The sequence below is a fragment of the Oncorhynchus gorbuscha genome, linkage group LG15 (assembly GCF_021184085.1).
Source record: "Oncorhynchus gorbuscha isolate QuinsamMale2020 ecotype Even-year linkage group LG15, OgorEven_v1.0, whole genome shotgun sequence".
Lineage (NCBI taxonomy): Eukaryota > Metazoa > Chordata > Actinopteri > Salmoniformes > Salmonidae > Oncorhynchus > Oncorhynchus gorbuscha.
The window spans coordinates 36919450-36946652 of record NC_060187.1 but is presented as its reverse complement, the minus strand read 5'-3'; the positions used below and the strand labels follow the sequence as shown (position 1 = coordinate 36946652).

At 43.8% G+C, this 27203-nt stretch overlaps 1 protein-coding gene across 3 annotated transcripts in view; it reads left to right on the top strand.

Moving 5' to 3' along the window:
- Positions 1-27203, top strand: part of tle2a (TLE family member 2, transcriptional corepressor a) — a 44170-nt gene that overhangs the window by 3070 nt on the left and 13897 nt on the right. For all 3 annotated transcript variants that reach the window (XM_046301030.1, XM_046301028.1, XM_046301029.1), the window contains exons 2-4: positions 15378-15517; positions 25614-25677; positions 26693-26737. In XM_046301030.1, coding sequence (XP_046156986.1) covers positions 15378-15517; positions 25614-25677; positions 26693-26737 — 249 coding nt within the window. The remainder of the gene's footprint in view (positions 1-15377; positions 15518-25613; positions 25678-26692; positions 26738-27203) is intronic.

The following is a 27203-nucleotide window of genomic DNA, read 5'->3' as shown; positions in this document are numbered from 1 at the left end:
TTTCAACCATTTTCCATCCCCAAAAATGTCATGAGCATTGCTTTGATTTCTGCCCAAACAGACTAAAAAGGTTAGTGAAGACAACTAACATCAACAATTTTATATTAGTTTTGCACAAATTATTTGCCTTCTGTAAGTTAAGAAATATTGCCTGGTGTAAAGTCAGCCTGTTACCAAAAAAACGTGGGTATTTATTTTACCAAAATGTAACATGTAGTATGTAAAGAAAGAAAATAAGTGAGCCTCCACCCTATTCCCCCAACATGGCTCCATCCATTCCCCCAACCCCTACCCATCCAACATGTCTCCATCCATTCCCCCAACCCCTACCCATCCAACATGTCTCCATCCATTCCCCCAACCCCTACCCATCCAACATGTCTCCCTAGCAGCTAGGGTTGCTTGTCTGCCACACCTACCCCTGTACTGTACTGAACTTTACTCTATTGTACTGAACTCTACTCTACTGTGCTTTAATGGGCTGTACTGTGAGTCCAAACGTGTGAAACAACTCTGATCTGTACAGATTTGGTCTTAGAGCTCATTACAATAATAACCCGTGTCAAATAATACCCAAACATGCAAAGGAGGATATTACATATTTCTACCTTTGTGTACCTATTCAGGATGCATCACCATGACATTCATAATGATGTATTTCAGTGTAGTACACATCAGGGACCAATGATGTCATTCTGTTACCATAATTCTGTTACCAGGTGTTAGTTAGTTCACTTGCTGTAGTTCAATAACCAAAATAGTTCGATTTTATTTTTTTAACTCCGTGTCACATCGTAGCTGACATCTTTGAATGAGTTTCGGGAAAAGTTGATCACATAAAACTAATGGAGATTTTACCAACATTCTTTTACCAAACTTTACATCGGCAGTGTGTTTTTATTAAAGGCTCAATGCAGCCATTTGTTATAACAATATCAAATCATTTCTGGGTAACAAATACGTACCTATCTGTAATAGTTTCGATTTAAAATGGTCAAAAATAAACAACAGCTTTTTTTTTGCAAAAACATTTTTTTCTGAAGCAAAAAAATTGCTAGGACTGTCTGGGAGTGGTCTGAGTGGGGAGGGGAAAGCTAGCTGTTATTGCCAGATAGGTTTGAAACTCTTTGTTATTGGTCTATTGACCATTTATAAACTGGGTGGTTTGAGCCCTGAATGCTGATTGGCTGACAGCTGTGGTATATCAGACCATATACCACAGTATGACAAAACATTTTTTTTTTACTGCTCTAATTAGGTTGATAACCAGTTTTATAATAGCAATAAGGCACCTCGGGATGTGATATATGGCCAATATACCACGGCAATGGGCTGTGTCCAGGCACTCTGCGTTGCATCATGCAGAAGAACAGCCCTTAGCCGTGGTATATTGGCCATATAACACATCTCCTTGGTTGTTATTGCTTATACGTACCACCTGGTGATGTCACCAGGCAAGCCGAAACTCCCACCCATACAAACCTGTGTAGATTCTATTTTCAAACAGCAACTATCAGAAAATAAATTCACACTTTTAGTGTTTGATTTCATCAGCTGTTGTAAAATATTTAACAAAACACAGGAAACAGAATTTTGACTGCACTGGGCCTTTTGTTTGGAAATTTTATTTGGAAATAATATTTAAAAGTAGTCATTGTGTGTTGAGTTGTATGGTTTGTTTAACTTTGCAATCTATGGTTTTACAAGTGAAATATTGGGAGTCATTCTGTTATTGTGAAATTGCACTTCATAATCAATCTTTATGTACCCTCATCCTCTGAGGTCCAGTAAATATGCCAGCAGGCTCCTGGAGTTCTGTTGGCCCAGTCAGCAGATCCTCCTGCTCTCCCATCAGGCCCTGATTGATCTAGGACTCCCACTGGGCTGATTCTGGAAGGATCCGCTTCATCAGGGCTGGGCTGGGGAGGGAAGGGAATGGCTGTGGAAAGCAGGGAGGCAGGCAGAAGGACAGAGGGAGGGATGCCTTGCCTCCACAGACCCAGCGTGAGTGCGGCACTTCCTGTAACCCAGCTTGCTTTAGCTCTTTATTTCCAGTGTTGTCCTTGAGAGGAGCTCAGCTATCGATTAGACAGCCGCCTGCCTGCTAGTCACAGCCAACGATTATCCTGCACGAGAGAGAGAGAGAGCAATGGAAAGGTTTCTGGCCTAGGTTTACACCAGTTCTGGAAGTGTGTAGTTTAAGTCTGGGCCATGGAAGGAACAAACAGGCTGTGGGTGGGCTACCTAATGAAGGAAGGCACCTACAGCAATTTACACAGCTGACAACAACTGTTCTGCAGTGCTAATGAACTATGACAGCAGGGAAATTTGAATAACGAGATTTCAGGAGGCGAGAGGGTGGGGGGGGGGGGAGAAAAATGTGTGGCGCTAATGAAACGGGTGCCTAGCAGCCCTCTCCTAACTGAGAGAAGAAGTGATAGAGATTACTGGGGCATTTCTCTCACTTACTCACTCACGTCCAGAGCAGAGAGATGCTGGAGGTTGGGATCAATTGTGAGTGTGTGCGCTTATGTGTCACTGCCAGTGAGGTGCTTTAAAATGCAAATAACTGGTTTGTTGTTGACAATCATATTTGAATAATTTGATATGAGGCTTGAACTTCAAACGCTTTCTGCTAGGACAATAAATTGCCATGTTTCACGGTTGTTATGTTTAGTCCCTAGGGGATGCTTGAGTGGTGGGGGGTGGAGGGCGGTGGGGGGCTGCTTCCCCTCTATGGTTGTCAGCTGGTGGACTGGGTTAGGTTATGTCTTTCATGCTTTCTTTCCAATACTGTGTCCCCAGAGACAGACAGGCAGTGGCCCAGCAGAATGGGAGCATGGTGGGTGTTTACTGGTAATGATCTGCTCTGTGGGAAAGCACAGTGTAATTAGCAGGCTGGTTCATTGGCTAGACTGGTTTACAGTTCCTCTGCTGTAGGAGAGTGGGTGGAAGACTGCTGTGCCTAATATAGGACAGACAGGAAGGCTTGCTTCTTTGCTTCAGTCACCTTATGTGGAATCATCAAGTAGAATACTTATAATATAGTCAAGCTACTGCCTGGTTACCTATGAGGCCAAGGTAATACTCCTAATTAATTACCCAAAACCGTCATTCGTTCAGCCACATTGTGTGTTTATTACCACATTTCCATCCACAGTTTTTATGCATGTAAAGCCATACCGTATCACGCTGGCTGTGATGGAAACAGGAAGTTTGAGTAAGATTTTACAAATGCCCACAGACAATTTGTTAGTTCAAAATGGTGGGATCTTTTTATGTCAAACAAATTACGTGCTGGAAATTCCTTATAAATAAATATTGACATAATAACAGTGGTGGAAAAAGTACCCAATTGTCATACTTGAGTTAAAGATACCTTAATTGAAAATTATTCAAGTGAAAGTCACTCAGTAAAATACTACTTGAGTAAAAGTCAAAGTATTGTGTTTTAAATATACATAAGTATCCAAATGAAATGTAAATGCTAAAATATACTTAAGTATCAAAAGTAAAAGTACAAATTTCAAATTCCATATATTAAGCAATCCAGATGGCACCATCATTATTATTTATTTTTTACTGATAGCCAGGGGCACATCCAAACTAAGCATGTGTGTTTAATGAGTCTGCCAGATCAGAGGCAGTAGGGATGACCAGTGTGGTTCTCTTGATAAGTGTGTAAATTGGACCATTTTCCTATCCTGCTAAGTATTCAAAATGTAACAAGTACTTTTGGGTGTCAGGGGAAACTGTATGTAGTGTATCTGATAAGTACCTTGGCATCATAATGGATTCCAAACTCCTTTTAAAAAGCAGATGAAAAAGGTAACTCAAATAACCAAAGTCAACCTAGCTAATTTCCAATTATTAACAAAATTGTTTGACTACAGAGGTAGCAAAACTGCACTTCAAATCTATGATACTCCCCCAATTAACATACTGCTTGACTAGTTGGGCCCAAGTTTGTTGTACAACTTAAAACCCATTCAGTCTGTGTACAAACAGGCTTTCAAAGTGCAACATAGGACAAGGAAGCCCAATAGCCATCATCACTGTTACATCCTCAGAAAGATCTTGAATACACTGATGCATGTCTTTGTATTCAAGATCCTAAATGGCCTTGCTCCCCTCCACTCAGTACTTTTGTTAAACTAAAAACCCATACCCATGGCAGCAGATCCACAAGGTCTGCCATGAGAGGTGACTGACTAAAGGTGCTTTTCCTTAAGGGAACTATACAATTTGCTTTCTCTGTGAGAGTGTGTTCCAGACATGGGAAGCTGACATCAGAGACACACACAACTGCATCACCTATCACACCTTAACAAAAAACACAAAGACATGGCTAAAGGCCAATCAGACTTGTGAACATAATCCTTAGCTGTGTATTGCCGCTTTCCACGTCTGTTGTCTGTAGCTTGTGAGGTGTGGAAACACTTTGTTGCTTTTATGTGTTTTGTTGCTTTTTGTGCTATTGCTCTATCTACATGCTACGTGTTGCTTGTCCTATGTCGTTCTGTCTACATGCTACGTGTTGCTTGTCCTATGTCGTTCTGTCTACATGCTACGTGTTGCTTGTCCTATGTCGTTCTGTCTACATGCTACGTGTTGCTTGTCCTAAGTCGTTCTGTCTACATGCTACGTGTTGCTTGTCCTATGTTGCTCTGCATGTGCTCACTGCTCATTGGGACCGAGGTAGAAAATTAGCCAGCTGGCTAAAACCAGCAAAAGTAAAAGTTCTCAAAAATATATAAATACCCCCCCCAAAAACGACTTAAGTTGTACTTTAAAGTATATTTACAACACTGCATAATAACCATCATATCAAAGAAGAACTTGGAGTCATGCGACGACATGTGTGGTCCTCCCACTACGACTCGGGAAACCATGCAGTTTATTCGGCTACATATGAAAAATGTTACGATGACCTTCACAAGGTGGTGAAAGTGCAAAGTGATGCGCTTGATGCTTTGCTGGCGTTTGACAAATTTTAAATAATCCCAAAATAATCTCATCATGTAGGCTATACCTGCACTGTATCTTTGAGCTGTTGGCTAGAGCACACCCGCCAATAACGGAGTGGGCATATTCGCTATATATCTTAACATTTTTTGTGACAAACCAATCTGTAGAGTTAAATGCTAATTTAACCGTAAAAGTAATTGTTTTATGTGCACTACCTCATCACGCACAGACTTCTATGCACAACAAGTCAATTTGATGAAAATACATCTCTGGTGGGATAATGTGCATATTTTATTTTTCTGTGGAATTTAGAATATTCGCATGAAAATCTATCGCCAGTTGGTTGGAAACCTGTCTTATGTCAGACAGAAATCATTTGATATTTAGGAAAATAATGAGCGGTCTGGCCTATAAATTAGTGATGCACGATATATTGGTGAACATATCGGTATCGGACAATATTAGCTAAAAATGACAACATCGGTATCAGCACGATGTCTAGTTTAACGCCAATGACGTAATGACGCCACGTAAAATATTGCGCTATATATGCAACACAACATTCCTAAACTAGCCCACAATGTCTGCTGTGTGGATCGAGCAGTCAACAAGTCAAGCAGTCTTTTGAAAGAGTAACAAAGTTTCAGCAAGACAACTCAAAGGCAAAATCCATTAAAGCCAAGATAATTGAATTCATTACCCTTGACAATCAACTGTTCTCTGTTGTGGGGGAAGTTGGCTTTTGCCAAATGGTCGAGCACTGGTACACACTACAAAGTGCTCTATTTTTCAGATGTTTCCCTACCGGAGTTACACATTAATAGCAAATTAGGCATAATTTGTTTGACCGCAACTTCTAGGGTAGGTAGCTTTAGCTTGGTACCTAGCTAGCACCAATACTACCAGCCTGAAAACAATGACCAGTAAAAACTGCAGTCATTTTCATTTTCTTAGCAATGATTTGGGAATCCTTGAGAGTTAATATTAGCTAGGTTGCTACTTGTTGTTCGCCTTTTGAAATTGAGCTTCAGTTCATGAAAATAAATAGCTAGCCAGCTACTTAACCCTGTTGCCCAAAGCTAATGCTATAAGTGGCCAGCTACCTTCATCTGGCTAGTGAGGCTCGACAGGACAGGGTTATGTGTTGTGATGCTAGCCACAATAAGGATTAGGGACAATAGTGAAATTTGCGGTTTACCTTCAAAATAAGTGTAATTGACAGTGATGCAAATTAATACAAATAGTAAAATTATGCCATACTTTTATTTTGAAGGCCATAGTTGGGTCTGACCATTAATCAAATAAGAACTGTCTTATAAGTTAGGGTCATTTTAAGGGGGTGACATCTAGCTATATAGTTAGCTAGCTAACTATATAGCTACTGAAACATTGTCGTTTTGCTATGTTTTGGGGAAGAACATTGTTTGCATCCATGAGCTAGCTAGCTTTTTTTATGACCATCACTGTAGGTGTGCGAGACAAGTTTACCAACATCATAGCATACGTATCGACGAATCGTTGTGACACATGAAATACACGTGATAGAGTAATTAATGTATAATAACTACGCAAAAAATGTATGAACGCGTTAAATTATTATGTGATGTGCAGTCATAATCAGGTCCTGATTGGTCAACAAGATTATTTGACATGTCAAGTAGTGGTAAATAGTTGTTTTTGACACGCAAAGACTCAAACGGCATTCCATAGAAATTCTGGTTGAGAATGAAACGACTGAAAAAATGAACAATGAAAAAGCACAGCAAGTAAGTGAAAGAAATAGGTTTTGACTATGTTTTACTGGTAATGGGGACATACGTAAATCCCAGCAAAGTAAAGTTTTGGTCAGTGTGATGTGTGTGTGTGTTCCCTTTTATTTAACTAGGCAAGTCTGTTAAGAACAAATTCTTATTTAGAATGACGGCCTGCCCTTGCCAAACCTGGACGACGCTGGGCCAATTGTGCACCGCCCAATGGGACTCCCAATCACAGCCGGATGTGATACAGCCTGGATTCGAACCAGGGACTGTAGCGACGCCTCTTGCACTTAGATGCAGTGCCTTAGATCGCTGCGTCCGTGTGTGTGTGTTAACTATTTAACTTTACTAGAATGCTTAAAAGGCCGCTAAAATTCTGTTCTAAAATTTGGAGTCATTGCAAATCAATGTGTGCCACTTGTATTGCCTGGAGCTTGCGAATGGATTTAATAAATAGCCTGTAACCTCAGTTTATTGTTGTTGTTGTAGCCTTGTTATTGTGCAATTATTAATGGGTATGTTTAGTTGATGAAACTGGAAGTTATTGATTGTGATCATGGTCACAGTTCTATCGTATTGCAGATCAGCTGTTAGAATGCATTGGGTTGACCATAACAGTCAGTCAGATTAGGCTACAAGTAAAAATAACCACTGGCTGTTGTTGACAAGCATAGGCCTATTCAGTTCATATTCATATTTGATTCAGTGATTGAAATTACGACCCCATCCTCGGTAGCCTATTCCAGCAGGCTATTGGGCAACAGAAGCACTGCTTACCGTGAAAATCGCATCGCTATTCATGTCGAATGTCAATTAGAACTAAGCAAGCTGCTGAATCGTTCATCTTACATCTTGCCTAGGCTACTGTGTGTAGGTTCTGAAGTGAGATGTAGGCCTAAGGGGCTATAGGCTACCTGCATCTAGCATACCAAACCATGGAAAAGTTGAATTACAATCATAAACCCAGTGTTTAGTCAGTAGGCCTAGCCTATGCCTATTGAAATGACATGTCGATCTCCCAAACTGGCCATTTATAACAGGTTCTAGTCGTAACTCTGGAACATAATAAAGGCACAGTTGCCAGAAAATAGTCTAACGTTTGTTTTTTAGAGTTTAATAAGGGCAAATGATTTTATTTTGTGGCAATCAAATGAGTTTATTTGTCACATTTAGCTCGCAATAATTATTTTGATTAAAAACCGAATTTTGCATCTTAGGTCGTTAAAGTTCAATCGAGGTTCCTTCTTAATCCGGTCGATAACGTTACAGAAAAAGGGTTTATTGGCTAACTGTGGCAACTCCTCTCTTGCTGCGAAAACATTTTGGGGGGGCTAGTTTTCAGGCCTTGTGGGCGAGTTTGAGTAGTCAACCCTGCATGCATGGAATGCCACACTTAGTTCCATAGCGAGAGTGTGTGTGTGTCCTTTGTGTATCTCTGCGCATGTGTGCCTGCGTGGTGTTTTTTCTCTGTGCATGTCTCCCTCACTATCTGTGTACGTACGTGCGTGCGTGTGTATTAGCACGTAGGCCTTTTTAATAGCAGCCAGACTCTCTATATCAGTGGTTCTTAACCTTGTTGGAGGTACTGAACCCCACCAGTTTCATATGCGCATTCACCGAACCCTTAATTCAAATTCAAAACATAGGTATATATTTGGCTGGTGCACAAAATGAACTGTGCGTCAACATCACTGTGTTCAAAGAACAAAATCATCAAAACATGATTTTCACACAAAAACAAAAACAAAATAATGAATATTTACTGCAAATCAGTGTGACTTCTGCTGTTGCCTTTCGGAGACCAGTTCAGAAATGTACGGCTTCATCTTGGCAAGTGCCACTCTCATGTCATTTTCGCAACAAAGTCTGTTCCTTTTCTTCGTTTTTATGTCCAGCATCCTCAAAGGATTGCGGGCAAAGATATGTTGTAACAAACGGTATGAAAATCTCGAGAGCTTTCTTAGCAATAACAGGGTACGTTACCATTTGTTAACACCAAAATGTTGAAAGCGTTGTTGTTCTGAAGAGTTGCTGTTGAACCTGGCTCTGCTGAATTTCAATGATTTCATCGAGGTATTCATCATTGACATCTGTTGTCTCAACACTAAACGTGAACGGCTGTCTCACCCATGCTGGATATGACTCTCTTGTAGGGAAGTATCCGTCGAGACTTTGCAAGCTCATCTAAGTGCGTGGCAATTGCTTGCTTCAGTTTCGCGGGTGCAGAAATGTCTCCAATTCCAGATACATCTTCGATCTTACTTACACAGTCGTCCAGCAGAGAAAAGTTTGCGAAGTTATCATTCTCTGTTCGTCGTTTCCATAACGGTAGCTTTTTTTGAAAAGCCTTCAGGTTTTCCTCCGCTTCGATGATGTTGACTCCACCGCCCTGCATCTTTTGATTGAGATGATTGAGAGCTGCGAAGATATCAGCTACGTACGCTAAAATGAGAATGAACTCAGAATTTTTGTAGCAATCTGCATGACTATGTTGGTGCTCTTGCAAAAATAGGGCTAATTCCACACGCACGGCAAAAATACGATTCAGCACCTGTCTCCGAGATAACCACCAGCAACAAACCGATCCTCACAGCATAGTAAGTTGCTTACCTGATCGCAAAGCAGGGCAAACGACACACCATTGGTGAAAGGATCGGTTTATTGCTGGGTACAAAGCCGAGAATAGGCAGAGTAGCCTTTTCATCGAATCTGGCTCTCTTCATCTTGAATTCAGCGAGCGTTGTGTTCTTGTATTTCCCATCTCCATGCAGCTTAAGGAAGTGTTCTTAGTTTTGCAGGTGCTAGACTAGAATTACTCATCTTGGCATTGCAAATCATCCGCAAGCGGGGCGTGTCATCACAAATCATATGAATCGGATGTGTGTCTTGACCTCCGCCGAACCCCTGAGACTGACTCACCGAACCCCTGGGGTTCGATCGAACCCAGGTTAAGAACCACTGCTCTATATGAAGCATCGGTAGTTTGCAGCAGGCTGAGTTTGCTGCCCTGCCAGCCTAGCTCCAGTCCAGCGCAGTCCTTCCTGGCTGGGAATCATGTCAACCCGGATGGCCCTGTTGGACTTCCTCCTGCCTATTTAAAGGCCCATTGTAGACGATTTGGGCCTGATTTAGAGCCATTACGGTCCCGAGATGCCTCCACCTCCCCTCTCTTCCATTCCACCTCTTCACTCCTTTTTCCCACCACTCTACCTTTCCCAGCCTGGGCCTGATTTAATTACTACATTATTGATTGATATAATTTATTTAAGTATCATACACCTACCGTTGCCCAGCCCACATGGGTTTACAAGACACTACTGAACAAAATAACATTTAGCAAATTCTGCCCATACATTTGCTGAGCTCGACCAGGGCAGATTACTAGGGGACTCAGGGGAAGGAGGTGGCTGATCAGATGGCAGCCTGACTCTACCTATGGCTTCTTTACAGGGATGGTGCCCTTTAGCCTCTGGACCTGAACTGTACTGGTCTTCCTGGCAGGATGGAAAGCACATGGCTGTTTTTGAGCTCGGCACATTCCCTGCCTTCCTATAAGGCCAAACAGAATCAGTTGGAGTAATCAAAGGGATTGGATTGTACTGGAGAATAAATGTCGAGTTGAAGAGATCACTGTCTATCTGTTTGCCTGCCTGCCTGGCTGGGTTGGTGATTGAGTAATCCCACGGTGGCCAGGTCTACAGTGTGACCTCTGACATCGCACACTAAATCAGAGCAGCTGACCAGTGAGGTAGAGGGGTCAGAGTCATCCGACTGCTAATGAAGGGCCAGCTCTGCTCTGCAGCGCTCCACTCTTTCATGTTGTTGTTTCCATGAGGGGTTACAGGGGTCTGCTTGCGTGCCTGCATGTATCTACTCTGACGTTGGCCTGAATCATAAGCCCTGTGCTTAGGAGCCAGAATGGCCGATGTTAGCAGAAGCCAAGGCAGAAGTTTCCTGTCTTAATACATTTCCCCCATCGCTGAGCGTAACTACGCTCCACTGCTGGGTCAGCCTTGATCCCACACTCCCCATTTCTGTCTGAGGGAGGCTCTCTGCACCTGTTCTTTGGAGCACGTACACACTGAGGTGAAAAGCAAAAAAAAAGGGAGAGTGGAAAATGGAGAGTTAGAGAGAGAGAAGGGCAGTATTCTCCCTCCCCTCCCTCTCCTCCTTCCACAAAATGGCCTTGGTGCTCTTGTTCCTGAGGCTCCTTTCTCTGGCCTGTGAAGAGTAATTGGGGGGGGGGGGGGGGTGCGAAAGTGAACGAGAGACTGCGTGTGTGCCCGTGTGTGTGCCCCTGCCTGTGCTCTGAAAGGGAGTATCTGGCCAGCAGATTGAGTTGGATTGCAGGCAGGCAGGGGAGAGGAGCTCGTTAGAGGCTGAACAATGAGCAACCCCCTCTCCTGAACCTCAGTGGACCCGCTCTGTTGTTCTCCCCACCAGATTTAGCACTGCTCCTCTCCCCCTCCCCCACATACCCTCACAGACCTGGCCTCTCTCTGTCACTCTCGCACGCATCTACATGTACGCTTATACAGTGGGGTCAGAAATGATTGACACAATTGTTAAAGATGAGCAAAAATAATACATTCAAATACTGAGCTTTATTGTATGCACAGAAAATGGGGAAATTATTTATACTAAAACAAAATCTCTCTGAGCAATTGTATAACAAGTAATGTATTTTTGTTCTCAAAGGTACAGGTCAAAAAATGTTTTCAATACCTTGCAAAACCTCACCTTGTGAGGATAATCAAATGGCCACCAGACTATTACATTGACCCCCCCTCCATTTGTTTTGTACACTGCTGCTACCTGCTGTTTATTATCTATGCCTAGTCACTTCACCCCTACCTACATGTACAAATGACCTCTAACCTGTACCCCCGCACAATGAATCCGTACCGGTACCCCCTGTATATAGCCTCATTATTGTTACTTTATATTCTTTTTTTTCTTTTTTAAATGTTATTTGGTAAACATTTTCTTAACTCTTCTTGAACTGCACTGTTGGTTAAGGACTTGTAAGTAAGCATTTCACGGTAAGGTCTACACTTGTTTTATTTGGCGCATGTGACAAAGTTTGATTTGATAATGGCAATGAGCCTTTAAAAAAAAATGTTTTATGAGATTGGAGGAACACTTTGGGAGAGATCTTAGACCATTCCTCTATCTATACATTCTAGATCCTTGATTTCCTTCTGTCTTAATTAATTGTGCATTTTGATGTGGGCTTTGAGTTTAACATGCTGGAGATCCACTTGTGGCAAAGTTTCAGCCTTCTGTAATGCTGAGCGATTAGTGCTTTTTAAAATTTTATCAGTTTTCGGTTTGTTCTTTTTTCAGACATTAAATGCACTATGCATTATGTGGGTTGAATGCTGTAACACAGAATAACACAATGAATAAAAGTCCCATCATGGTAGTGACTGTCCATTACTTCTTATCACTTATTAACCATCATTTATTCACATCACTTTAATAAAATATTTGTTGTGTGTATTTTGTTTTATTTGATGACTTATTTCATTCCAAGTCATCTCATCGCTATAGAGCTGCTGTCTGGAAAAATCACAATTTTAGTAGTTCTTCAAAGTAAATAAGACAGAATTGTATTACTGCTGAAGACCAACTATCAACCACTCGTGTACTTTCAGGTAGAAAGAGGCCCGCAATGCAACTCTCACACGTTCTATCTCGGTCAATGAGGTCTCAGTGTCTGTTCCACACAGACCAAGACCAGACTAGTATGGATTATGGTCATTAGTTAGTGTAGCATTGGAAATGTGGTAATTATGTAGAATATTGGCCTATTAAACCCACCACTAGTATGCATGGCCAAAGAGCCCTATTATCATTTAATCTGACCATAGTACCGGTACCAATCCAAGTGCCAATGACCTTTAGCTAACTCCAGGTGTTTACATTTGTTGGGTGACATTAAAATGGAGCACTTTGGCCATGCACATCGGTGGTGAGTTTTGTGTCAAAAAAAGGTGCATATGCAGGAAATAAACCAATACCTACTGTAAAATATTATAGGGGATCTTTGATGTCATGGGGCTATTTTGAATCTACTGGTTCTGGGGCCCTTGTTAAGGTCAATGGCATGAACTTTGCCCAGTACCAGGATGTTTTAGCCAAGTGGCAACGAGTAGATCTTCCATCAAGACAATAACCCCAAGTACACACTTGAACCCTACTGAAAATCTGTGGTTTAAATTGAAGAGGGGCCATCCATAAGCGCTGACGAAGGATGTCAAGAATCTGGAAAGATTCTGTATGGAGGAATGTTATCCAATCTCATGAAACATTTTAGAAAAAAGCTCAGTGCTATTATCCTCACAAGGTGAGGTATTGAAAACAGAGGGGTCAATGTTTTTGACCCCTACCTTTTGAGAAAACAAATGTTTACTAAATAATAAATCTTTCTCTGAGCAATTTGTAATAGCATAAAATATTATTTCCCCCTTTTTTTTGTGTCTTTATCAAAGGTATCAATTTCAGACTCCACTGTGTGCATGTACACTGAGTGTACACTGAGTGTACACTGAGTGTACAAAACATTAGGAACACCTCTTCCATGACAGACTGACCAGGTGAAAGCTATGCTCCCTTTTAGATGTAACTTGTTAAATCCACTTCAATCAGTGTAGATGAAGGGGAGGAGACAGGTTAAATAAGGATTTTTAAGCATCGAGACAATTGAGACATGGATTGTTATGTGGGGCAATCTGAGGGTAAATGGGCAAGACTAAAGATTTGTGCCTTTTTATATAAGGAATTGTAGTAGGTGCCAGGCGCATCGATTTTGAGTGTCAAGAACTGCAGCGCTGCTGGGTTGTTCACACACCAGTTTCCCGTGTGTATCAAGAATAGTCCACCACCCAAAGGACATCCAGTCAACTTGACACAACTGTGGGAAGCATTGGAGGTAACATGGGCCAGCATCCTTTCGACACCTTGTAGACTCCAAATAGCTCAAAATGGCCAGAAACAAATAACTTTCTTCTGAAACTTGTCAGTCTATTCTTGTTCTGAGAAATTATGGCTATTCCATGCGAGAAACTGAAGATCTCATACAACCATGTGTACTACTCCCTTCACAGAACAGCGCAAACTGTCCCTAACCAGAATAGAAAGATGATTGGGAGGCAGCTTAATTAAATAGTACCCGCAAAACACCCGTCTCAACGTCAACAGTGAAGAGGCGACTCCGGGATGCTGGCCTTCTAGGAGGAGCTGCAAAGAAAAATCCATATCTCAGACTGGCTAATAAAAAGAAAGGATTAAGATGGTTAAAAGAACAGACACTGGACAGAGGAACTCTGCCTAGAAGGCCAGCATCCCGGAGTCGCCTCTTCACTGTTGACATTGAGACTGGTGTTTTGCGGGTACTATTTGATGAAGCTGCCAGTTGAGGACTTGAGGCATTTGTTTCTCAAACTAGATAGACACTAATGTACTTGTCCTCTTGCTCAGTTGTGCACCGGGGCCTCCTTTCTATTCTGGTTAGAGCCAGTTTGCGCTGTTCTGTGACGTTTATGTAGACATGGACACACTCAGTGTCTCATGCTAACATGCATACCTGTATGCTTTTTGTGGTGCTGTGCAGGTCCACACTGCATTCACATGCAGGACCCAGTGCTGAATACATTCAGCATGTCCTCTCTCTCGACCTCTCCCTTCCCCAGTTATCCTTCTCCACCAGGGAATCCAACAGAATGAACAAGCCTTGTACTTCATTTGACTAATGTCTAATGCTTCTGCATAGGGCACACGAGTGGAGCTAACCCACTCAATTATTTCCTATACACACAAACACACACACATTGCCTCTCCTCTGTCCTCATCTGTAGCTTTAGCAGCAGGGCAGCGGGGTGGGCCTCCATTGACAGATAACCAGAAAGACAGACAGAGCCACTAGCCCAGCGGTCAATCCCTTTGTCTGGCTGTCCTGCAGCATTACCCCTTAGGCCGTGCTAACTAATTGCTCAAAGTCCTGCATAGCGGGACCAGAGAGGAGGGCTAGGCTGTTGTGGGTACCACCCATGTGCTCTGATGGGGGTGTCCCCTATTCTCCCACTTTCTTTTCCTCCCTTTCTTTTAACTCAGACTTAAACATTAAACAAGTGTCTTAATCTGGTCAAGAGCCCCTTGTTCCCCTCTCCCTCCTGGTGTCCCTCACATATCTGGCCCTTGCACTTTTTTGTCACATCAATGGTTCTTGACTCCCCTGGTTTCCGTACAGTCTCTCCCTCATCTTCCCTCCCCTCTCTGTGTGCAGATACATACCACACACGCCTCTGTGTCTTTCAGCTCTGTCCTTCAGCTTCAGCTCACTCATCATGGCTCTCCAACTCACTCCCACTGTTCCCCATACAATCACATCTCTCATAGGAGCCCCCCCCCCCCCTCTACACAATTATTGTTTGGCACTCATCTGGTATTTGATTCATACATGAAGGATGTTGACCTAACTTGGAATGTAAACATGCAGTGATAAAATGGGTATGCGTATACCATTTCTGAGAATCTGAGAACATTTCCAAATCACTGCAAAATATATGAAGTATATAGTGGGTGTTGTCTGAGAGATTTTCAGACTTTTTACAATTATATGCTCATAGTGCTTATTCTTTTTCTGCACAGGCACCTCTACAGCCACCCCCTGGGTCCTCGGCGTCGGCAGCTGCAGCTTCGGGAACCCCCCAGGCCCTGAAGCTCACATACCCAGAGACCCTGGACCGCATCAAGGAGGAGTTCCAGTTCCTCCAGACCCAGTACCACAGGTACATAACCTCCCCTAGTAACCAAAAACACTGCAGCCTTTTCCCTCTCGTGTGTGTGTGTGTGTGTGTGTGTGTGTGTGTGTGTGTGTGTGTGTGTGTGTGTGTGTGTGTGTGTGTGTGTGTGTGTGTGTGTGTGTGTGTGTGCTAGCTTACAGGGGCCACCAGTGGTTGGAGAACCGCTTACCATCTTATTAGGCTTCCATGACAAGAAGCGAAAGTGGGTTGGTTATATACTAGATCTGTTCTAGAACGCCCTCAGACCTCAACCTCAGCTATTTCTAAGGGGGAAGAAGGAGATGTGACAGGGACAGCAAAGTACATTGGAGAAAGGGGGCCAGGGAAAGGAAACAGAAGGAACCACAACAATGGATGGAGGCTCATAGGCTTTCTTCATCCTTTAGTTTGTAGATGAACTGGAACATGAGTCTTTCTACGTGTTTATGGGTTTCAATGCTTTGCAAGAGTTCTTGGCGTAGTTTGCTGGGCATTAGGAGGGGGGGCTGGTGCTCTGTTGTTGGGGGAAGGAGTTTCAGAAGATTGAGACTTCACAACAATACAAAAATGTGTGTGTATCCGTGTGTGTTTGATGTGTGTGTCTTCCTGTATGTCTCTGTATCTGTGTGTTTGATGTGTGCTCTGATGTTGAGGAATGTAGACAGAGATGGCCTGAATAGCTTTGACTGTGGGACTCTAGCTGGCTGTTGCGTCTCAGCCTGACTCCCAGCCAGCTCTGCTCTACCTCCCTCTGTTCTCTTGGCATACCTTCACACAGTCCCCCACTTTGATTCGACCAGCCAGAATTGGCTATTCCACCCCCTCCCCCAGCTAACTCCTATTGTATTGCCCCCTTTCCCCCACCCTCCACTCCTCCCCACCAAGCCTCCAGCTCAAAGGCTCGCCATACAAACAGCGGGCCAGTGTTCAAACGGGCCTGGCTGATTCCAGACATGCCTCTGGATCGCACTACGAGCGTCACCGCTGGCACTCAGCAGCCGGCCCAATCACAGTATCACACCACAGTCCAACAACAGTCTCTGAGCCAGAACACTGGCCTGGTCAGGCAGCCGCCCTGTTTCTCATAGCACCGCTCTCCCTGCACCTGTCATAAAACATCTGAAGCATTAATAACGCAAAATATTATTTGGCAACAACCACGCTTGCTTGATTAACACTGAATCCATTATCTTCCAACGAATATATTACATTCTGTGGCAGATTTTAGATTCTACTATAGCGTTCTATGGCAGCGAGCCACATGCAAATTGTTATGCAAAGCATGTTTAGGTAAGACACCAGTCTATTGGGTTAGGGGTGACCTGCTTAGCCTCCCTCAGCAGACACGAGCAAGCTGCAGGTCTCTACCCACAGAGGATCTCATCAACACACTCCTCTATATTACAGTCCTATTACTGACAGACTAATCAGACTTACTCTGGGTAAAACACATGGCGTACAGAGACAGACAAGCTAAACGCAGCCTGACACACAGATCTGGGCTAGAAATAGCAGGGCTTCGGTTAGTATTTTAGACCTATTGATCGTGGGTGGAGCCTGATTGCTGTTGCTAAAATGGATTAGGAGGCAGGAAAGAGACTGAGGTAAAGGGATTAGGAAGGATGAGCTGTGTGTGTGTTTGCATGTCTCTCTCTGTGTGTGTGTGTGTGTGTGTTTGCATGTCTCTCTCTCTGTGTGTGTGTGTGTGTGTGTGTGTGTGTGTGTGTGTGTGTGTGTGTGTGTGTGTGTGTGTGTGTGTGTGTGTGTGTGTGTGTGTGTGTGTGTGTGTGTGTGTGTGTGTGTGTGTGTGTGTGTGTTCATGTCTCTCTGTCTTTGTGATTCTGTGTGTTTGCATGTCTCTCGGTCTTTGTGATTCTGTGTGTATCTCTTTCTGTGTGTGTGTGTGATACTAGATATGTGGACCTTTTATAGAAGAGGAATATATTAAACAGCTAGATGGGTGGGTCACCTATTGTACAGCTGTCACATTACTGCATGAAGTATACTTGTTTGTGCCTGCCAAGTTAGTTGTGTGGGTGGGTGGGTGTGTGCACTGTGTGTGTTCTGCAACTGCTCTTTAAACAACCTCTAATCAGCAGACTGAAGGGAGACAGTGAGAAGCTGCTGAAATATGAAGCTCTTGTCTCTCTATACACACACACACACACACACACACACACACACACACACACACACACACACACACACACACACACACACACACACACACTGGTCGTCGTGACTGGGGAGTGTGTGACACAGAAACAGTTCCCATATGAACAGCAGTGTTGGCCCACATGTAGCCTAGTAAGTGTGTTGTTGTTTTGTATTGAGGTCTAGAGTGAAGGAGAGGCTTTCAGAATGTTAACATGCTGCCACTCAGGGAACACTCAAGAGCACACGCTCCTCTCTACTGCTCTGCAAGTATTGCACTGTTTGATACCAGGACTGCGCTCAAAACAGCAGTGTGTTTGTGTAACCGACTGTGTTGAGCAGATGGAACATTGGGTTTAAGATTAGGGAGGACCATTTTTTTCCTATCACAACATATTGGATGACTGTCGTTCATATTCCATTCACCCAGTTCAATGTAACATCGATAGGTTTAGACTACTAAATGATACGAGAATTTGCCATTTACCCATCATGAAGTTGCTACAACCTAGCCCACAAATTAACATTTGTAATGTAGGCGCACAGATCGAGAGACAAATTGGAGTATGTGAGGTGACAGACAGTGATGCATTCAATACCACCTTCAAATCAAATGTTATTTGTCACATACACATGGTTTGCAGATGTTAATGCGAGTGTAGCGAAATGCTTGTGCTTCTAGTTCCGACAATGCAGTGATAACCAACAAGTAATCTAACAATTCCAAAACTACTGTCTTATACACAGTGTAAGGGGATAAGGAATATGTACATAAGGATATATGAATGAGTGATGGTACAGAGCAGCATACAGTAGATGGTATCGAGTACAGTATATACATATGAGATGAGTGTGTAGACAAAGTAAACAAAGTGGCATAGTTAAAGTGGCTAGTGATACATGTATTACATAAGGATGCAGTCGATGATGTAGAGTACAGTATATACATATGCATATGAGATGAATAATGTAGGGTAAGTAACATTATATAAGGTAGCATTGTTTAAAGTGGCTAGTGATATATTTACATCATTTCCCATCAATTCCCATTATTAAAGTGGCTGGAGTTGGGTCAGTGTCAATGACGGTGTGTTGGCAGCAGCCACTCAATGTTAGTGGTGGCTGTTTAACAGTCTGATGGCCTTGAGATAGAAGCTGTTTTTCAGTCTCTCGGTCCCAGCTTTGATGCACCTGTACTGACCTCGCCTTCTGGATGATAGCGGGGTGAACAGGCAGTGGTTCGGGTGGTTGATGTCCTTGATGATCTTTATGGCCTTCCTGTAACATCGGGTGGTGTAGGTGTCCTGGAGGGCAGGTAGTTTGCCCCTGGTGATGCGTTGTGCAGTCCTCACTACCCTCTGGAGAGCCTTACGGTTGAGGGCGGAGCAGTTGCCGTACCAGGCGGTGATACAGCCCGCCAGGATGCTCTCGATTGTGCATCTGTGGAAGTTTGTGAGTGCTTTTGGTGACAAGCCGAATTTCTTCAGCCTCCTGAGGTTGAAGAGGCGCTGCTGCGCCTTCTTCACGACGCTGTCAGTGTGAGTGGACCAATTCAGTTTGTCTGTGATGTGTATGCCGAGGAACTTAAAACTTGCTACCTTCTCCACTACTGTTCCATCGATGTGGATAGGGGGGTGTTCCCTCTGCTGTTTCCTGAAGTCCACAATCATCTCCTTAGTTTTGTTGACGTTGAGTGTGAGGTTATTTTCCTGACACCACACTCCGAGGGCCCTCACCTCCTCCCTGTAGGCAGTCTCGTCGTTGTTGGTAATCAAGCCTACCACTGTTGTGTCGTCCGCAAACTTGATGATTGAGTTGGAGGCGTGCGTGGCCACGCAGTCGTGGGTGAACAGGGAGTAGAGGGCTCAGAACGCACCCTTGTGGGGCCCCCGTGTTGAGGATCAGCGGGGAGGAGATGTTGTTGCCTACCCTCACCACCTGGGGGCGGCCCGTCAGGAAGTCCAGTACCCAGTTGCACAGGGCGGGGTCGAGACCCAGGGTCTCGAGCTTGGAGGGTACTATGGTGTTGAATGCCGAGCTGTAGTCGATGAACAGCATTCTCACATAGGTATTCCTTTTGTCCAGGTGGGTTAGGGCAGTGTGCAGTGTGGTTGAGATTGCATCGTCTGTGGACCTATTTGGGCGGTAAGCAAATTGGAGTGGGTCTAGGGTGTCAGGTAGGGTGGAGGTGATATGGTCCTTGACTAGTCTCTCAAAGCACTTCATGATGACGGAAGTGAGTGCTACGGGGCGGTAGTCGTTTAGCTCAGTTACCTTAGCTTTCTTGGGAATAGGAACAATGGTGGCCCTCTTGAAGCATGTGGGAACAGCAGACTGGTATAGGGATTGATTGAATATGTCCGTAAACACACCGGCCAGCTGGTCTGCGCATGCTCTGAGGGCGTGGCTGGGGATGCCGTCTGGGCCTGCAACCTTGCACACTCTTGCCTGCATCGAGCTGATCTGATTTTCCCACAGCATCTTAAGGCTAAGGTCATCTTAGAACCATAGGATCCTAATGATGAACGTAACATTGGTAAACTGGGCCCTGGGGTGACTTTGTCCAAACAGTTGTTTTGCAACTAAAAATAGTTTCTATTGGACATATTCCGGTAGGTCCCCCCCTGTTTCGTTCAGTTTGCTTCAGTTTAAGAAACGTTTAGCAGCAATCGGCGGAATGAATACACCCCTGATCACCCGCACACACAGTACACTTTCATAGCAGCCACATACAGCATCATTACTTTGCTCGTTGTATACTTCCTTTTCGCATCTATGCGCGCTCCTCATCTCACCTTTTCCCTTCGCTTGTGGACTTAAGTTCACGACACAGTTGTCTGTGACCAGGCGCAAAATCATGTCAAAAGCCAAACCTTCATACCATTTACTGCTGACCGTTACACCGCCTACATCGTTGTCACCATATTAACATTATACCGGTAGTCAACAAACTAGAACTAACGTGTTAGTAAACATCCAATCCATGTGTATCATCACAGCAAGCAGTTTAGCAGTTAACATTCTGTGCTTTTAAGAAATTCCCTGGTTTTCCCTAAAACTCATACAATTGGAAGGGAATAAACAGGAAATCCGGACTCCTACAACCAGGATTTCTGGGAAACCAGTGATTTTATTGAAAATTCCTGGAATTTTGCAACCCTAGTGACTGAGCATGTGTTTGGTGGGGTGGTTACTGGTTGGTGCTTAAATTAGCTTTAATGCAGGTGTGGGTATGTAGTCAGAACAGGACTGAGTCTTTACAGTAAACTAGCCATGTGTGTGTGTGTGGAGTACACACACACAATCTTTACTGTAAACTCACACATGCTGGTTAGTACAGAGAACAGGGAGGGAGGGGTCTGTTTGGGGTTACTATGCTATTGTGTGTCTAAATTGCAGCTTTGGGCCTCTTCTCACTACAAGAGATTTCCCATAGATTCTGAGGAAAACACCCTTGGGTAGACCTTTTATTGTAATGTAAACTTGAGAACTTCCGTCTCGACCGCTACCTGCAGAGGTCATGCACCACACGCCTGACAATTGCCCCCCTCCAAGCAGGGCAGTGTAAACAGAATTTAGCTAAGTTAGTATGTGAGGAGGATGCAGATATTTTGTTTAGTTTGCTACCTAGCGCTGTATAATATGAATGATAACGTTCCTGTACTCTTTATATTAATGAGAGTGGTAAATATTCATTTTTACAACGCTAAAGTTAGCTAATTGATGAAGCAAATGTCGTTAGCCAACGTTACTTAGCTAGCAGCTGTGCCACTTTGGCTGTGTTACTGTCTTGCAGCTAAATGAATGAGTGCATGGACAAGAGTGCAAGAAAACAAACCATTTAAATATCTGTACATGCTTGTGAATTGTTGCATTATTCAAGAGTGTAATATTGTTTTGTTGCATTAATCAAGAGTAATATGGTAGATGCATGAAAAATTGCTCACATAAGCTAGCTAGTTAGAGTAGTTTGCATACTTATGGCTGTGCTATTTACGGTACATCAGAACTGTGAAGCCTAGATAGTCACCTGAACCCTCTCTCGGCATTGACATTCTATTGCAAATGTAAATTGAAAAGTTTATGTATATATTATGTCAATTACATTTTGTCCCTATGCCCTTCTTCCAACTTTCGTCAATCTGAATAAGCTCTTTTTTAGTGCGTGTTCGCACACACCGTTGGGAGATGATGAAAGTCTAGTAGTTCGCAGGTGTGTCATTTGTGTGTGAGCGCAGAGATCGCGTAACAACTTTGACAGGGCGTGCGAAAATAAAAAGTTGGAGCATCATTTTAGATATTTTTCTGTTTATAATTTCCGACATTTGGTAGGCTATTTGTTAGTCAACGTGTATATAATTAGATAGGCCTACATCCAGCTTCTCTTCTGTCATTACGTGACGCTCTAGAACAGGGGAACGTTTTCCTGAAACGTTTTCACTCAGGGAAACCCCCCCCCCCCTTTAAATCCTGCAATTCTACACATTTTGCGGTTGTCTTGTGTGTTCATGTGATATTTTAGTGACTCAAACGTTACAACAAAATCAATGCGCTAGAAAAACCTAGCTAAAAAAACGTTGACTGACACGGGCTAGTTGATTAGGACGTTTCTGAGTAATAAATAGCTCTCTAATGTATGCAATGACTGACACGAGGAGAGGAACTGATGATGCACTAACCAATTTCGAAACTGCACCATGTGCATTCTACTATAGTAAACAACTTTCCACTTTCAGAAGTGGACTGCAATGGGGAAAGACTACCTGGACTCGTCCAATAAGAAACGCCCATTTTCATTCTCCATTGCAAGACGTTTTGCCACATGTGCCATTGCATGGCGTAATTAACACCATGCAGGAAGGAGTGTGTGGAGTGGGTTGCGAGAAGGAGAGGTAGCGCAGATGTAGCATCGTCATTAGTCACCTGCTACTATAGCTCTGACACCCTGTGGAGCCAGCCATACAATATATTCTGCAATACACCAGTGTGTGTGCTTGTGAGGGAGGGAGGGAGTGTGTGTGCAGTGAACATGCATGCCTCTGTGTAATCGTGTGTGCGTGGGGTAATGGTGCTCTGCTGACAGACCTGTCTGAGTGGTGGCAGGCTGCAGATTTGTAGCGCATTCCGACGATCATCTTATCTGCTGTCACGGAGAGGAAGAGAGCAGAGGACTCTGCTGAATAGCAGGCTCCCATCTCTCTCTCTCTCTCTTCCTATCTTGCGCGCTCTTGCTCGCTCGCCCGTGCTCCCGCTCGTTCTCCCCCTGTCGCTCGCTCGCCCAGTCTCTCCCTGCCAGCTCAGTGACAGCTGTACAGATAACTCATCCAAAGGTTTTTGACTTCTCAAACACGGCAGAACGCTAACACTATCTGATGCCCAGTGTCCTGATTTTAATTCAACCACTTACTTAGATAACTAGCAAGTTAAACTTAGGGGTCGTGTTAATGCAACATTCTGTGTGTTTCACGCAGATTTTGGGGGGATAAATACACACATCTATCTAAAATGCTTCTTATTGTCATTTCTACTCAGCATCGGACTAATTTTATGCTGCAGTTGCACTTCTGCACTAGGACGAGAATTCATGAATGGGAATTTTATCAGCAGACAGTCTCTGACTGATGTGTAGCCACTTTTCTCCGGCATTTTTCTCGGTGTAACCTACTTTTCTCTGGTTAAATGCAATATTAACTAAGCAAAACATTAGGAAATGTAGCTGGCTACATTCTTTATGATAAACATGAGCAATATGATGGCCATGCATCGTTTTTGCAAGAAATACCTTGCATTTTTTGTGTGGCTGCCAGCCAAATAGCGTTGCGCTTCTGTTGTCATCTGATGAAAATGAAGCTATACTGAACAAAAATAGAAACGCAACATGTGAAGTGTTGGTCCCATGTTTCATGGGCAGAAATATAAGGCCACTCTAAAATGTGCAGTTTTGTCACACAACACAATGACACAGATGTCTCATGTTTTGAGGGAGCTGAACTCACCTGCTCTGCTTTCTGCTGTTGTGCTATTTACTAACAGACTTGGCTGGCTCACCTGTTCTGGGGAACTATCATAAGCTTCCTAATGTAAAATAATGTAACCGGTGAAATGAAGAACGTGATCTGCTTCATATCCTAATGTATTGCACAAGTTGACTGCAGGTATTCACTTAAAAAGTGGCAAAAATATTAACATTTATAGAATAACTTCAAATAAATAGTATTGACGGTATAGGAAAAAACATCCCGTGACTTTGTAAATTATACGGTATACCGCCCGAGCCTAGTGTTTGTATATATCGTGTACCACACACGTGAGGAAAGTCACCCTTCTGAGATGTCTAGGTGAACAGATAGAATTGTCACTTCTCAGAAATCCTGTTCTAGGGGACTTCTGCAGAGCGGCAATTCCACTGTAATAAAATCTATCAGGGGAATAAATGTAATCCCCCCCGAGTTTTCTGCCATACTCCCTCTATCTCCTCCCCCCAGCCCCACCACCTTCGCCCCCCTCCCTCCCTCCCTCCCTCCCTCCCTGGCGGTGATAAATGAGTCAATTATGGGTGGCAGCGCGGGCCTTCTGAAGGGGAGCGGATGTGCTGTTATTACCTGTTGCAGCCTGGTAATGTTGCAGTATTAATCATATTCTAATTTCCCAGGCCCTCGCTGCTCTCCCCCGCATAAATCTGCCGCACGCAAACAAGTCAGCAGCGTGCCCGCCGGGGTGAAATACAGCCAGGGGATAGGTGGAGAGGAGAACGGAATGGGGGGGAGGGGGGGGTAAAGGACACAGGAGAGGGAGCTGTTGGCTGACTGGCTAGTTCCTTAAAGGAATAATCCACCCAAAACCACTAATTCATATAATGTATGGTGTTAAATAACACTCATGTGAGAACAATATGTTTTGTAAACAAATGTTAATTTTGTCATTGTAATAAGGTTGGTAGCAACATGTGGAAATGTATTACAGTTCAAGTTGTCTAAAAAAGAAACACGGTGCAATGCACTATGGGCTGGCTTGCTAGCTCGCAAATGTAGCTACACACAATAATACCTAAGTCAATATCATCATATGAAGTAGCTAGTTAGCTGTATAATCGCCTAAACAAACTGCACTATCAATTTAGGAGTCTACAATCTCAGCATGTTCAACCTGCAGATCAAGTCTGACATTAGCAACGGCACTATGCAATGCAGCCTGGACTGAAAAGGCAGACACATAAGAGAAAGTTGATGGACCCTCAGTTAAATTACACATTTCTCAAGGTAGGAATATTGCAAAAATGTGGTCAATGGCTTTCACAATCTCCTATTAAATTCCAGTGTAGTGAATTTCTGCCTGCTTGAATGGCAATAGCTCTGATAAACATGAATTGACTCTGGGAATTGGTGGAACATCATGCAGAGATGCACAAAAACAATAACATTCAAAATGGGTGAATCTTTTCTTTTTAAAGGAGGGCTGTGTGCGTGCTGGGCTCAGGATTCCTGGGTTGCCTTAGTGCGGCATGGTCACAGGGTGACTTGGCAGGGACATACGGAGGGAGGAAGGGTCAGACAGGGGGACAAATGGAGGGAGGGAGAGAGAGACTGAGGGAGGGAGATTGGAAGGGGGAGAGCGGGGGGAGAGGCGCGTCGCGTACCCTGCCCTTCTATGACACCGTGGTCCTGGCTTGCCTGGTCTGTTCTGGCTTTCTGTCGAGCGCTAAGCGTGAGTCATCTATTCCTGGTGTGCTCTGAAGTGATAATGTTCTGTCACCAGCCCAATCCTATCTTTGCTGGGACAAATCTAGCTGCAGGTGTCTGCACTGCCTACTAAATCTGGATCTGTGTTTGTGTTAATGGTAATATATTTCAGACTCTGTCGGGCTTCTTTTTAGATGTACTGTATGAATCCCAAAAAATAGAACAGTATTATGATAGAGTATCTGCCCTTTTCTAAATCTTTCCTACAGCCTGAAGATGGAGTGTGAGAAACTGGCCACAGAGAAGACTGAGATCCAGAGACACTACGTCATGGTGAGACCTGCAAGAACACACGCACACACTCCCCATCCACAACCTTGGGTGTTCTAACGAACACCATGCTGATGGTTAATTTCTGCAGGAGAAGAGTTGAGATCCATTGTGTAGCTTTCCCAGACAGACAAGACAACTCTCTCTCTGGTAACACAGACAGCTGTCTGTCTGTTGACTACACTGTACCACTCATGCCAGCATCTGGCAAGGGATTACACATCACACCCACTGGAAACCACATGGACCACAGCCGTATGCAAGCACACACACACACAGCACATTTGTGTGTATGTTTTGAAGTGTGCGTGTGTTGTCTCCAGCTCTGATATGGGTAATCCTCTACATTCCTGGCGGTGTGCACACGAGGCTGTGATCAGAGAGCGCCCTAACCACAGCTGACTGTTTGTTGCCCAGTGCCCACTGTGGCAAAAGGAACTATGTGGCAGTCTGGCACAGCCCCAGCGCTTGGCATACATCCCCACCCATTTCTCTCTTCTTTTTAGCTCAGAATTTTGGAGTCTGCAAGTCGCCTAGCAACAGCTCTGAATCTTGGCATAACACAACAGCCAGCCGTCAGGAAGGGCCCTTTTATTGAACACACACACTTCTGCAGAATATGGAGGGACGGAGTCCACTGCTCCATCAAAAAGCTCTCAGCGCTGCCATTTCTTTATGTCTTCTACCTAGCTGTCAACTACCCTCACTTTTTACTCCTTAACCAACCCTGCTGAAAATGACATGTCAGAATGTCACACTACAACGTCAGTTTTTAAAATGACTTCAGCTCTGCCCGACAACGATTTTCCATCCTTGCTCTGAACCGAGTGATTGACACCACCACCATCTCTGTGCTCACATGCCAGGTTGGCATAGCCCAGAGCTGAGGTCATTAAATAAATGAATAAAACCAAGCATATCGACTCTCCCACTCATCCAGCATTAAAAGGTGTTTTTTTAATCGTAGATCTGCATATATGCAAATGTACAACCATCAATTTCCGTTTCTCTTTTACAGTATTACGAGATGTCCTACGGCCTTAATATTGAAATGCACAAACAGGTGAGTCTAACCTCCCTCTAGTCGACCTGCGACTAGATGAGTAATGTATGTATGCTATGCTTCTGGGAGATTCTAGTGAACTGACCTCCAGCACAACATGCTAACCTGCCTATGATGGACCCATGGCACTGTGCTGCTGTTGCATTAATAGGATTTGCAAACCGAATTCCTTTTTCTAGACAGACGAGACGAGAGGAGAGATGTACCCTTCCTTCCCAAAGCAGCCGGAACATCCTCTTCTCTCCCCTCATAAATCCTGTCTATTACCACTGCTGACTTCACCCTCCTCCTCCCTCTATCCCTCCCTCTATCCCTTTATCTCTTTCTCTATAACCACCTCCTCCTCCTCTGTCTCTCTATCCTTATATCCCTTAGTCTATATATAACCCCCTCTCCTTTTCTCTCCATTTCTCACCTTCTTTCTATTATATACCCCCCCCGCGCCTCTGTCTTTCCTTGACACCCC